This window comes from Candidozyma haemuli, assembly GCF_002926055.2.
Source record: "Candidozyma haemuli strain B11899 chromosome Unknown B_2014730914, whole genome shotgun sequence".
NCBI classification, from domain to species: Eukaryota; Fungi; Ascomycota; class Pichiomycetes; order Serinales; family Metschnikowiaceae; genus Candidozyma; species Candidozyma haemuli.
The window spans coordinates 1055408-1068149 of NW_020289902.1; the positions used below are offsets into that span (position 1 = coordinate 1055408).

Genomic DNA, 12742 nt, shown 5'->3' on the forward strand with positions numbered 1-12742 from the left:
GGGTATGGCTTTTTTTTGTTTTCTCCACACTTCAATGGCCATAGTTAAGCCTCCCGAATGACCTTAGCCACACAACTATGCCCTCGTATCTAAGGGTCCTAAGAGCACTAGTCTGCCTCTTTATTTGCTTATCTGCCCTTTTGACCTCGGGAGAATGTGACGCTACCAATTACATATCCTGATTCGGTCGGGGCGTCGAGCTAATGCAGTGGGACGAGCATATGGGTTGATTATATGCAGTACGACAATACATTTTGTGTCGACTTCCGAGGGTAGACTGTATATAGCATGCCGTAATTATGCACTCTTCCATCACACACTCAGACATGTCTGTCTTTCTTCCTTCCCATGCCATGATCCCATTTGGCGTCGTTAGAGTTGCTCAATGCAATATGATAGACACAAAGCAACGAAGAACTCGGTGATTCACTTTTTTTCCATTTTTTACGGCTCTTTCTCCCTCACCTACGCAACCTTCTCACGTGGATCTATTTTTAGCAACATCCACTGGGCGACCTACCCTTCCCCCCTCGGATTGTTCTTTCCAGCAACAATCAACGAAACCCAAACGATGTATATTTTCTTGACTATTACGGAAACCGAAACGTAGTTAAGCGAAGGGCAATAAAAAGAAAGAAAAGAAACGAAGAACACAAAGTACACCAACTTGTAGTACAGTAAACAGACAACCTTCACTTAAGGCTCTCTACAACCATAGTACTACTTCCAACTGCCCCTGGTTGACCTGAAAATCCTAAAAGTCAGCCTCCCTTCAACTTCACTCCCTGTGCTTACAAACTACTTAATAAGGCAGGCGCCACGTCTGGAGACTAGACAATCGGCCAGACGAGGATCCCAAAGCTTAAATTTGCGTTTCGCAGCCAAACACCCTCTTTGGGCCAGGGCAATGTTGACGACGGGAGAGAGGTTATGTTGACGATTTCGGCCAGGGTGGTAGAAGGAGGAGTTTGGGAAATGCTGGGTATGCGTGGAATGGGCTCAGGGTTCGGGAAGGTCCATTGCCAATGGCTGCAAAATGTGGTTTTCTGGTAACAGAGGGGATGATCTGGGATGAGAATGTAAGGAGGGGCCCAAGAAGAAGGGAATGAGGGAAGAAATGGAGGGCATAGTGGTGACATTTTGGTTCTGGGAGCTGTCTAGGGATGTGGTGTGGGAGGTGGAATGTGTGGATGTCAATGTAGATGTATCATGAGACGCTGCCTGTGAGGAGTTAGTGGAAGTGGCTTATTTAACTGGCAGTAACTGATTAGCCTAGGGAATGAGCAAGTAGAAGGCACTATTTGATGCCTTAGTCGTGGTTTTCTATATATAGGGATGATACCATTTCTGGTGGTCTTCAGCTGTCTGGGTAATAGTGATTACTACTTACCAGTTCACCATGTTCGACATTACATGATATGCATTTAAATGAACAGTTAATGACGATGTTTGACTGATCTCTCAATAATGCTTCTACTTCTTCTAGCCCCAATTTCACCTACATCTCTTTAATAACGTTTACATTTCACATCAAATATACATACAAGTCTTCATCTTCGTCGTCTAAACCTTCTCAGCAAGTTCTTCCAACAATTTAAAGTTCCTCTGCTCCACAGCACCGTTACCTGGCAATCTCGTGGCGCCCATCAAGTAGTTGTCAACCTCACGGGCACACTGTCTGCCCTCCTGGATACCCCAGACCACCAACGACTGTCCTCTTCTACAGTCACCGGCAGCAAACAAGTTCTCTTGGCCACTGACTCTGTATCCACTTGGGTCTTGCGTGGTAATGGTACCTCTCTTGGTCTTGTTCACCAGAAGCTTGTCGGTCTCTGGGCCAAGGAAACCCATCGACAACAAGACAATGTCAGCAGCAAAGAACTCTTCAGAACCAGGCACCTCGGCCATTTGCCAGGCGCCAGAGTCAGAACGCTTCCATTCCACTCTGACAGTCTTAATACCCTTGACATTGCCCTCGTCATCACCCACAAACTCCTTGGAAAGAATAGAGTACTCTCTTGGGTCCTTACCGTAGTGAGCTGCAACTTCACTGTGGCCATAGTCCACTCTGAACACACGAGGCCACTGTGGCCAAGGGTTGTCCTTTGGTCTGGCGTCTGGAGGAGTAGGCAACAACTCAAAGTTGGTCACCGACTTGGCGCCGTGTCTGGTGGATGTACCCAAACAATCGTTACCGGTATCACCACCACCAATGACAATGACGTTCTTGCCAGTCACCTGCTTCCTGATTTCCTCCAAGGTATTCTCCAAAAGAGCCTTGGTGTTGGAGTGCAACAACTTCATGGCAAAGTCAATGTTCTTGAGGTCACGGCCTGGGATGCTCAAGTCTCTAGGAATGGTGGAACCAACAGCAAACACCACAGCGTCGTTGGACGACTGCAACTCTTCCACAGTGATATCATCACCAACAGCAGTGTTACAAACGAAGTCAATACCTTCAGCAGCCAACAAGTCAGTTCTTCTGGTGACAAGACGCTTGTCCAACTTCATGTTTGGAATACCGTACATCAACAATCCACCTGGTCTGTCTGATCTCTCGTAGACTGTCACCTTGTGGCCAGCCTTGTTCAACTGGTCAGCAGCAGACAAACCAGCAGGACCAGAGCCAATGACAGCAACAGACATGCCGGTTCTGTGGGTTGGAGGAACAGGCTTGATCCAGCCTTGCTCGAAACCGTGATCAATAATGGCACATTCGACCGATTTGATGTTCACTGGGTCTTCGTTGATACCCAAAACACATGCACCGTTACATGGAGCAGGACAAATTCTACCAGTGAATTCTGGGAAGTTGTTGGTCATCATCAACCTCTGCAAAGCGTCGAACCATCTGTCCTTGAACACCAACTCGTTCCATTTAGGAATAACGTTCGAAATAGGACATCCAGTGTCGGAAGTACAGAAAGGCACACCACAGTCCATACATCTGGCGGTTTCGTACTTCAACTCTTCCTTGGTCAATCTCGATGTCATCTCGTCCCAGTCCTTGGTTCTGCCCTTGGCGTCTCTGTACTTTTCGTTTCTTCTCTTGTACTTCATGAACCCTCTGAGCTTGTCCAATTGGGCAACAGCCTTCTTTTCTGTCTCAGGGTTGGTGATGGTGTCTTCAAGATCCAAAACCTTAGGCTCCTTGGAACCAGCCTTGGCTGCCACAGCACGGTGCACATGGCCTTGTCTGATTTTGGCAGCTTCACCATTGGTAGCATCACATTCAGGGTCTTCCTTGATGTTCTTCAAGAAGTTGTTCAATTCGTTCTTCTTGGCCTCCTCCTGCTTCTGCTTTTCCTTTGCAAGCACCTTCTTATAATCGTGAGGCAACACCTTAACGAAGCGGCTCAAGATTCTGTTAAAGTCGTTCAAAATCTGGCCTGCAACCTCAGAACCAGTGTAGTGACGGTGGTCCTCGATCAAGCCTCTCAAGAAAGCAATTTCAGCTGGCTCAGTAACACTAGACAACTCCACGGTCTGGCTGTTGACCTTCTGGTTGAAGTCCTGGGCCATATCCAAAACGTAAGCAATACCACCACACATACCGGCAGCAAAGTTACGACCAGTGGAACCCAAAATAACCACACGGCCTCCAGACATGTACTCACAACCGTGGTCACCAGTACCTTCGGCCACAATGTTGGCACCAGAGTTTCTGACTGCAAATCTCTCGGCAGCAACACCTCTAATGAAAGCAGCACCAGAAGTAGCACCAAAGAAAGCCGTGTTACCAGCAATGATCTGGTCTTCAGCCTTGAACTTGGAGCCAGATGGTGGGTAGACAATGATTCTACCTCCAGACAATCCCTTACCGATATAATCGTTAGCATCACCTTCAAGCTCCAATGTAATACCTGGGGCCAAGAAAGCACCAAAAGATTGACCAGCAGAGCCCTTGACGTTGACATGGATAGTGTCGTGAGGCAAGCCTTGTTCGCCAAATGTCTTGGAGACTCTGTAGGATAAAGTAGTACCCAACGAACGGTCAGTGTTCACGACGTTACAGTCAATGGTAACAGGCAAGCCCTTCTCCAAAGTAACTTCAGACTCATCGATCAACTTGTTATCGATTCTAACGTGCAATCTGTGGTCCTGCTTTCTCACACAGTGAGTGTCAACACCTGGTCTGATGGTATGAGCTGGAGTCAAGATAGGCAGCAAGTCGATGTTGGCGTTCTTGGTGTTTCTCAAGTCGTCACGAACCTTCAACACCTCAGTACGTCCCACCATCTCGTTGATGGTACGGAAACCCAACTTGGCCATGTACTGTCTCAACTCCTGGGCCATGTAGTAGAAGAAGTTGATAACGTGCTCTGGAGTACCTTGGAACTTCTTTCTAAGCTCTGGGTCCTGAGTTGCAATACCCACAGGGCAAACGTTCAACTCACAACGACGCATGAAGATACAGCCCATGGCGATCAATGGAGTGGTTGCAAAACCCCATTCTTCAGCACCAAGCAAACATGCAATAGCGATATCACGACCAGTCTTGATCTGACCGTCAGTCTGCAAAATCACTCTACCTCTCAAGTCGTTCAAAACCAAGGTCTGGTGAGACTCGGCAAGACCCAACTCCCATGGCAAACCAGCATACTTGATAGATGTCCATTTGGCAGCACCTGTACCACCATCACCACCAGAAACCAAGATGTTCTCAGAACCAGCCTTGGCCACACCAGCAGCGACAATACCAACACCAACCTCAGAAACCAACTTCACAGAAGTTCTGGCTCTAGGGTTGGAACACTTCAAGTCGTACAACAACTGCTTCAAGTCCTCAATGGAGTAAATGTCGTGATGAGGAGGAGGAGAAATCAAACCCACACCTGGAGTAGAGTGTCTGGTCTTAGCAATAGATTCAGAGACCTTGTGGCCTGGCAATTCACCACCTTCACCAGGCTTAGCACCCTGGGCCATTTTGATTTGCAACTCATCGGCATCAGCCAAGTAGTAAGAAGTAACACCAAATCTACCAGAAGCAATCTGCTTAATGGCAGATCTCATGGTATCACCACTTTCGTTAACCTGGGATCTGGCTGAGTCTTCACCACCCTCACCAGTGTTGGACTTACCGCCCAATCTGTTCATGGCAACAGCAAGAGTAGAATGAGCCTCCATGGAAATAGAACCATACGACATGGCACCAGTAAAGAAACGACGAACAATCTCTGTCCATGGCTCGACCTGATCAATGGGCACAGGCTTAGCACCTTCATAGTCAAAGTCCAAAAGACCTCTCAACGTACAGTTCTTAATGGCCTCGTATTCCTTTTTGCAGTAGGCATCGTAAGCCTTTTCGTTCTTGTTTCTAACGGCATCTTGCATTGAAGCAATGGCAGCAGGATCGTTAACGTGCTTTTCACCGCCATCTCTCCAGTTATATTCACCAGTCTCAGGCAAAGCAACAGGCTTGATGGTTTCTCTGCTTGGGTAACCTCTCTCGTGCAAGGAGAAAGCATCCTGGGCAATGTATTCAAAGGTGATACCCTTGATTCTGGAAGCAGTACCGGCGAAACAACGGTCAATGACAGAGTTATCAATACCCAAGGCCTCGAAAATCTGAGCACCTTTGTAAGAAGCCAAAGTAGAAATACCCATCTTCGACATAACCTTCAAGATACCAGCATCAACTGCGTACTTGTAGTTCTTGACAATCAGCTCGTCGGTGAATTCCTTCTTCAACAAGCCCTCGTTCTTCATTCTAATCAAGGTCTCAATGGCCAAGTATGGGTTGATACCGTCAGCACCGTAACCCACTAAACAACAGGCATGGTGGACTTCTCTGGCCTCAGCAGTCTCAAGAAGAATGGCAACCTTGGAACGCTGCTTCTGTCTGACCAAGTGGTGGTGCACAGCACCAGTAGCGATCAAAGCAGAAATAGGAACTCTGTCGAAAGACGTAGCACGGTCAGACAAGATGATGATCTTACGGTCCTCGGCAATGGCCTTGGAGGCGTCCTGGCAGATCTCAGAGATCTTGTTGATGTAGCCTTGAATACCTTCAGCCTTGTCGAAAGTGATGTCGATAGTGGTGATGGACCATTTAGGGTAGACCTTCTCGATGTTGCGGATAGCATTCAACTCGGCAGTAGACAAAACTGGAGACTTCAACAACAAACGGTTACATTGGTCAGGCTTCATTTCCAACAAGTTGCCCTGAGGACCAACGTAACATTCCAAGGACATGACAATTTCCTCTCTGATTGGATCAATAGGAGGGTTGGTCACCTGGGCGAACAACTGACGGAAGTACTCGTATAACAACCTTGGCTGTTCAGAAACACAAGCCAAGGCAGCATCGTTACCCATAGACCCAAGAGCTTCCTTACCCTCAGCCATTGGAGACAAGATATTGAGGATCTGTTCGTGGGAGTAGCCAAAGGCAACCAAACGAGGGTCTGTCTGGACGGTGACGTTTGACGTTTCCTTGATTTGGTGGTCCAAGTTGATTTCTCTGGCGGCCATCTTGGCGTTCAAGTCGTCAAGAGTGATGGTGTTGGCACTGACCCAGGACTTAAAGTCGAATCTGGAGGCCACGGAGTGCTTCAATTCACGGTCGTCAACGACTCTGCCCTCCTTAGTGTCCACAAGCAACATTCTACCCGGTTGCAAACGTCCTTTTTGCAAAACCTTCTCAGGCTCAATGTCAATGACACCAACTTCAGAAGCACAGATGATTCTGTCGTCGTCAGTGATGTAGTATCTGCAAGGTCTCAAACCGTTTCTGTCCAAATTGGCACCACAGTATCTGTCGTCGGCAAATGTGAATAAAGCTGGACCATCCCATGGTTCCATCAAACAAGCAGCCCATTCGTAGAAAGCCTTCTTTTTCATGTCAATGTTCTTGTCGTTTTGCCATGCTTCAGGAATCATGGTCATGACAGCTTCAGGCAAAGAAAGCACACCGTTGATGACCAACAACTCCAAAACGTTATCGAAAGCAGCAGAGTCAGAACCGCCTTCTTCAATGATTGGGTACAATTTCTCCAATTCCTCGCCGAACAATTCAGAAGACATAACACCCTCCTTGGCTCTCATCCAGTTCTTGTTTCCTCGTAAAGTGTTGATTTCACCATTGTGGGCAGCCATTCTCAAAGGCTGGGCTCTGTCCCACGAAGGGAAAGTGTTTGTGGAGAAACGAGAGTGGACCAAGGCGAAATGGGCCTCGAACTCAGCATTGGCCAAATCGTAGTAGTATGCGTAAACCTGGTTGGGAGCCAATTGACCCTTATAGACAATGGTCTTAGCGTTAAGCGAACAGATGTAGAACCAGTTGTGAAGACCAATGGTGTGAGACAGCTGTTTACGCAAAATGAATAACTTCTTTTCAAAGTCTTTTTTGTATGTTTTTTCAAACTCTTCAGGCTCCACTTCGGTGCCGTAGACGTCAGCCAAGACAATTGCAGGCTGCAAAATCAAAGGTTCTCTAGAAAGAGAAGCAGGCCCCAATATGGAAGAATCATGAGGCACAGCTCTCCAGCCCAAAACCCGAAGACCAAGCGAAGAAGCGATATTTTCAAAAGTGTTTCTCGACTTCTCGTAGACAGCCTCGTCCTTCTTGAAAAACACATTACCCGTACCGTACTGGCCCAAGGGAGGAAGGTCGACGTCGCAATGGTACTTGAATTCCCGCTTCAAGAACTTATGAGGAAGCGAAGACATCAAGCCAGCACCGTCACCATCCTTAGGGTTCAACTCACCACCACGGTGGGTCATATTACATAAAAGGTTTCTGGCGTCGGAAACGATTTTGTGGGAAGCCAGGCCTTTCAAGTGGCAGGTGAAACCAACACCACAAGCATCTTTTTCATATTCTGGATTATACAAGCCTTTGGCCACGGGAAGAGCAGCAGCCCAGGACGTATTTTCCGGAACCTCGTCGTAGGAGTAGACCTTTGGCGGCAAGAGGTCAGATTGCATAAATAGTTGATTTACAAAAAAAAAAAAAAAAAAAGAAGAAAAAGAAGAAGAAGAAGACGAAATAAAAAACAGTGAAAAAGTCCTCATGGCCTTGCCTGCCCTGGAGGGGTTTCGCGCAGAACCGAGCAGCAGGCGAGAGACACTTTTGGTGTCAAAGCAGGCATACTAGGCATATGGTAGCAGGAAGGCCATTGTCCCAGGGTAGTGGGAGGTGCGGTTTGTGGGCTTGTGTGCAGTACAGGCGTAAGATTGGGTGCGAAATCGTCCAATCGCCATGGCTCTTTAGTCAGACCCAGAGATAAGGAAATGGGAGAGGGAAGGTGAGAGAGAGGGAGGAAAAATGGGAGAGTGAACGGATGAAGAGTAGCTGTTTGAAGCTTTCTTTGATCGAGTCTAAGGCTCTCAAAGGGCTCTCTGAGCGGCGGTTTCGTCTCGCCCAATACAATGCCACCGATAACGCTGATAGCGAAAAAGCTTTTTTGCTTGGTCCCCGCGGATCCTGGTTCGCAGCGCCGACCCGATATTGTGCTATGTTCTTATCAGTGGGGAATGTGAAAAAGGAAACACACAGCAAATGGGTCTTATCAGTGGAAGCGTTATTTATTATATGAGTCTACAGGCAGTTAAATAAGGTGTGATGTATTGGCTGGTTTGAATTTTGTATTTTTTTAATTTGCCTTTCGTCATTTCTTTGGGATCGTCTTTTCTTGGAGTCCACCCTTCTCTTCTCTGTTGCACGTGGATTCTTGGATTATTCTTAGCTTCAGCCGTTTTGCCGGTTCTTTCACATGGGCCAAACACCGAGGTCCAATAAGAAATGGGTTATTACTGGCAACGGCCTTTGGTATGAACGGCTGAAAGGGAACTGCTGGTACTGGCACAGCGGAAGAGGTAACTGCCGGTGGGGCGGTTCAGTGTGAAAAGTGTGAATAAGCCTAGGAAGTGTAGATGTAGGTGGTGGGCTGAAAAAAGTGAAATGTGATTGGACGATTGGGGGTTTGATGGGGAGGTTTTGGGAGTTTGGTGCCCGGGCTAAAGGGCACGTTTTGCCGTTTGGTTCGATGGAATGGCGTTTTTGTAGTTTGTGCTTTGTGTGTGTAATTACGGGTTGCTAGTAGGGTCTGTTCCTGCGCCCTCGTATTTCTGCTTATGTCTTTTGCAGCCGTTGGAGGTGGTTAGGTGGGATACTGGGGTAGGGTGTTTGGGTTGGTCAATAAAGAGATGTGCTGTTTAGACTTGTTGATTTCTGTTGCTTGTTCTTTGCTGAAGGGCCTTTTTTGGTTTGCTTTTTATCTCTCTTGTTGATGGGAACGTTCTATGGTACTTAAATGTATCCTCTACATGCGTAGTTCGTGGCTGGTACAGGGAACGCCGGGTCTCTGTTGTTAGCGAGATGGTACTACTACGCAAGCATTAGGAGCATGGTGTCACTTTACAGGGGAAAAGTTTTCGTAGTATCCTGGTCCAGGTATTCAGAGCATCTGCTGAGCCTACGGCTACTGCGAGACAGGTCTGACAAAAGAGCTACAGTATTCGAACTTTGACTGTACTTTTATTCTTTTACTTTGAAGGCTAACATCATTTTTTACTGTTTACTTTTTTCTCTCAATAAGGTGGTAGATCCTGAGAGCAGGGTATGTTTCTGGTTTCTCACTGGTGATACCTCACTACTACAAAAATCAAAAACTTTACCTTCGAGTTAAAAATCGTAAACACATTACATTGACCTTATTTCTCTTCTATTCAGTTCTCTTCTATCCCTTAGACTGTTGGCAGGCCATCTGTCTCGTCCCAAGGCTCCATTACTTTGGTAGAGCTTCACGCTTCCATCACGGCATGTCTGGCTACGGCAGCTTGATTTGCCTTACCTAGAAACCCTCTTTTTCCATCAATACGGCTGTGAAAAGACTGTTAAAAGTCACGTTACACATTTACCAGCCTCAACGGGTGCATAAACGTTTTCGTTTTACAGCCGTTGAAGAACCCTGTCTCAAGCCTACCAGACAATACATCTTCTACAATACTCTATTGAATCAATGGAAGCTTTCCAGCTCCCTAGCGGCTTTTTTTTTGCCAAATTTGACACGTCTCCTGAAAGCCTAACAATGGACACTTTTGGGGAAGGTGCTACTCCTCTTATACCAACCATGATGTTCCACGAAGTCAAACCTCGAATCTTCGCCATAAAAGAAATCTGAAAGAATTGCAATTACCCCGTTGATTCTTTACACGGCTCTTGAATCTTTGCGTGACCATTTCCAGGGAAAAAGAGTTGCAAGTCGTTGTACTTTCCTTGTACGACCTACTACCTCCACTTGCACGGCACTTGGTGAGCACAAGCCCAAACAGGATATACGCCAGATTTGGACTTGCCTAAAACCCACCTTCTGGGACATTCTACGGCTTCCTGGCGAACATAAATAGAGGGCCTGTTCCCACTTTTCAATTTTCTTCTCTACCACTTTTCTTCCGCAACAATGACTAGAATTCCAATGACTCTCCGTTTTACCTCGACCACAAGTCCAGCTAACGTCTTGAACAAGACTATCAAACCTCAACAACGCAAACGTGACCGTATTTTCAGTAGACTCAACAGAGTTACTAACAAGGTTGGAACATGGATTCACAAACCATACTCCAAGCTCAAGTCTTCAAGCTCCAGCAGCTTAGACCTTGCTGAGAAGGATGCTAGTGCTCCATCGACAAAGGTGTCAAAAGAGCCAACTACAATGCATTCCCTCAAGCAGATGAAGAAGTTTCTCTTCTTTAAGAGCTCTCGCCTCGCCGAAAGCTCTGACTTAACTACTACAGTGAAGAAGCTTCTTGAAGAGCAGAACTGTACTATTCCAGTGTTGCTCTTCAAGAACTACCCTTCCTCTGATTCCCCTGACAAGGGTTTCGCTTTCTTTGCCAAAATGGTAAGACAGACCGCCAAGATGAGTCTGAAGCTTCTCACTGAGACAGCTGTTTCTACCGATGGCTGGCAGACTGTGAAGCCCAGACGTCAGAAGAAGAAGGTCGAAAGATCCTCTGACCCTACACCTGTCCTCATCCCCAGTACTCTCAAGAATATGAGGAAACTGCAAAAAATTACTATTGGCAAGTCGAGTGAGCCTGTCCAGGACCTCAGCAAGCTCAAGAGGAAGAACATCTATGATCATCTTCTGATCTGAGGCACCTTGATGCACCAATAGACCAACACAAAGCAAAACAAAACGTAAAAAAAAAAAGAACAAAAAACAACGAAAAAACATAAAAACGCAAAAAACCAGAAAACATAAAAAAGCAAAAAACTTGAAAACAAAAAAAGCAAAAAATGATAAAAATAAAAGAATAAAAAAAAATCCCCCATAAAGTTCACCGTAGAAGATAAACTCTAGGCCCACAATTGCAACGACAGTAGCGAAAAGATGTCAAAACAACACTCCTCTTTCTTTCATTTATGTTCATGTTTCTTCGTTGGTGACGTTCCTGTGGGTCGTTTTTTGTGTTGGTGGGTGTTGGTGCCTTAAGTATAAGGCCATTTCGCAACCTTGATACTTCAAGATTTCCACACAAAAAAACGTCTAATCTACAATATTACCAGTAAATCGAAATAATAAGGGCTATCTAAAGCAACTGCCACCAAAATATCATTACTTTTCATTCAAATAACCCATATTACTGGACCCTTCAACTCTGCGCACGTGACCTCTTCGCCTATACTCGTCTCTACATAACTACATCATCACCACCTACTTCCTCATCAAATGGCCACAGAACAAAAGGTCGTGTTTCCTCCGTCCGTCTTGGCGAGAATTTCGCCTGAGCTTACTCTCCAGCGCCATTTGTCCGAAGGCGTTAGGCCCTGCTTACGTGACTTCACTGAGTTTCGTGATGTCGTCGCTTCTAAAGGTAACTTGGGAGCTGTGGGCACCGATGCCGTGGTGGGCTCGTCTGTGGTGAAGCACGGCGACTGTCACGTTTTCTGTGGAATCACATTGGGTATCAGTGAGGTGAACAGACCAGACGAGTTTGCTGCTGCCGAATCGGAGAGTTCCAAGTACACTTCGGTGTATCCAGTGGTGGAGGTTGCCAGAGGCAGACAGGGTGCTCCTAGCGACGAAGAACAGATACTTTCACAGAAATTGTACAACTACATTTACCACCTGCGCCTTCTTCCGTACTCGTCGTTGGAGATCACTCCAGGTTACGAGCTTAAAGACGAGGCTTCTGGAGAAGTGTCCATTATTTACCCTGATGATAAGTCTTTGAGTGAAGATGAACTCCTTACATTGTCTACGACAGTTAACGTGAGCAAGAAACAGCATAGGTTCGCTCTTTACGCACACATCAAGGTTTTCTCCAGAGAAGGCCCACTTTTCGATGTTGTCAGCCATGCTCTAATAAGCGCTTTACAAGATGTTAAGCTTCCACGCATCTACTTGGCTGATTCTGGTGTGAATGCTAATGTCAGAGTGCCAGTGAGATCTAGAGGCAACTTTGGCCATTTGAACCAGCTGGCGAACCTTTTCTGCATTGACGCTAATAAGGATATTGCTTCACCTTTGGAGTTGAATAAGTCAGAAGTGGGTGTATCTTCTAGTTTTGGCTTGGTTGAAATTGACGATGCCGCAGGACAGATTGCACTCTTGGCTGATCTTGAAGGTGAAGCAGAGGAGGCATGCTGTGAAAGTAAAGTAAACATTGTGGCATCCAAGGATAACCTTAAACATGTCAGCATAGCAGGCGGTGGTGCCAATGTTAGTTTGGACTCATTGCGTAAAGCAATTAGTTTGGCTAAGGAAAGAGCAGAGAAAACTAATTAAGCGGT

The 12742-nt window shown here is 46.4% G+C and overlaps 3 protein-coding genes across 3 annotated transcripts; 2 read left to right on the forward strand and 1 right to left on the reverse strand. All coding sequences in view use genetic code 12, as the record gives it.

Moving 5' to 3' along the window:
• Nucleotides 1–1563: 1563 nt before the first annotated feature.
• On the reverse strand, nucleotides 1564–7929 carry GLT1 (glutamate synthase (NADH); the record flags this gene model as incomplete). Its single annotated transcript, XM_025485021.1, has 1 exon — nucleotides 1564–7929. One exon carries the CDS (start codon nucleotides 7927–7929, stop codon nucleotides 1564–1566), a length of 6366 nt encoding a protein of 2121 aa, XP_025339952.1.
• A 2477-nt stretch (nucleotides 7930–10406) lies between these two features.
• On the forward strand, nucleotides 10407–11102 carry CXQ85_001307 (uncharacterized protein; the record flags this gene model as incomplete). Its single annotated transcript, XM_025485022.1, has 1 exon — nucleotides 10407–11102. One exon carries the CDS (start codon nucleotides 10407–10409, stop codon nucleotides 11100–11102), a length of 696 nt encoding a protein of 231 aa, XP_025339953.1.
• A 576-nt stretch (nucleotides 11103–11678) lies between these two features.
• Nucleotides 11679–12737, forward strand: CXQ85_001308 (exosome non-catalytic core subunit; the record flags this gene model as incomplete). Its single annotated transcript, XM_025485023.1, has 1 exon — nucleotides 11679–12737. The coding sequence occupies one exon, from the start codon at nucleotides 11679–11681 to the stop codon at nucleotides 12735–12737; it is 1059 nt and encodes a 352-aa protein (XP_025339954.1).
• Between the last annotated feature and the right edge of the window lie 5 nt (nucleotides 12738–12742).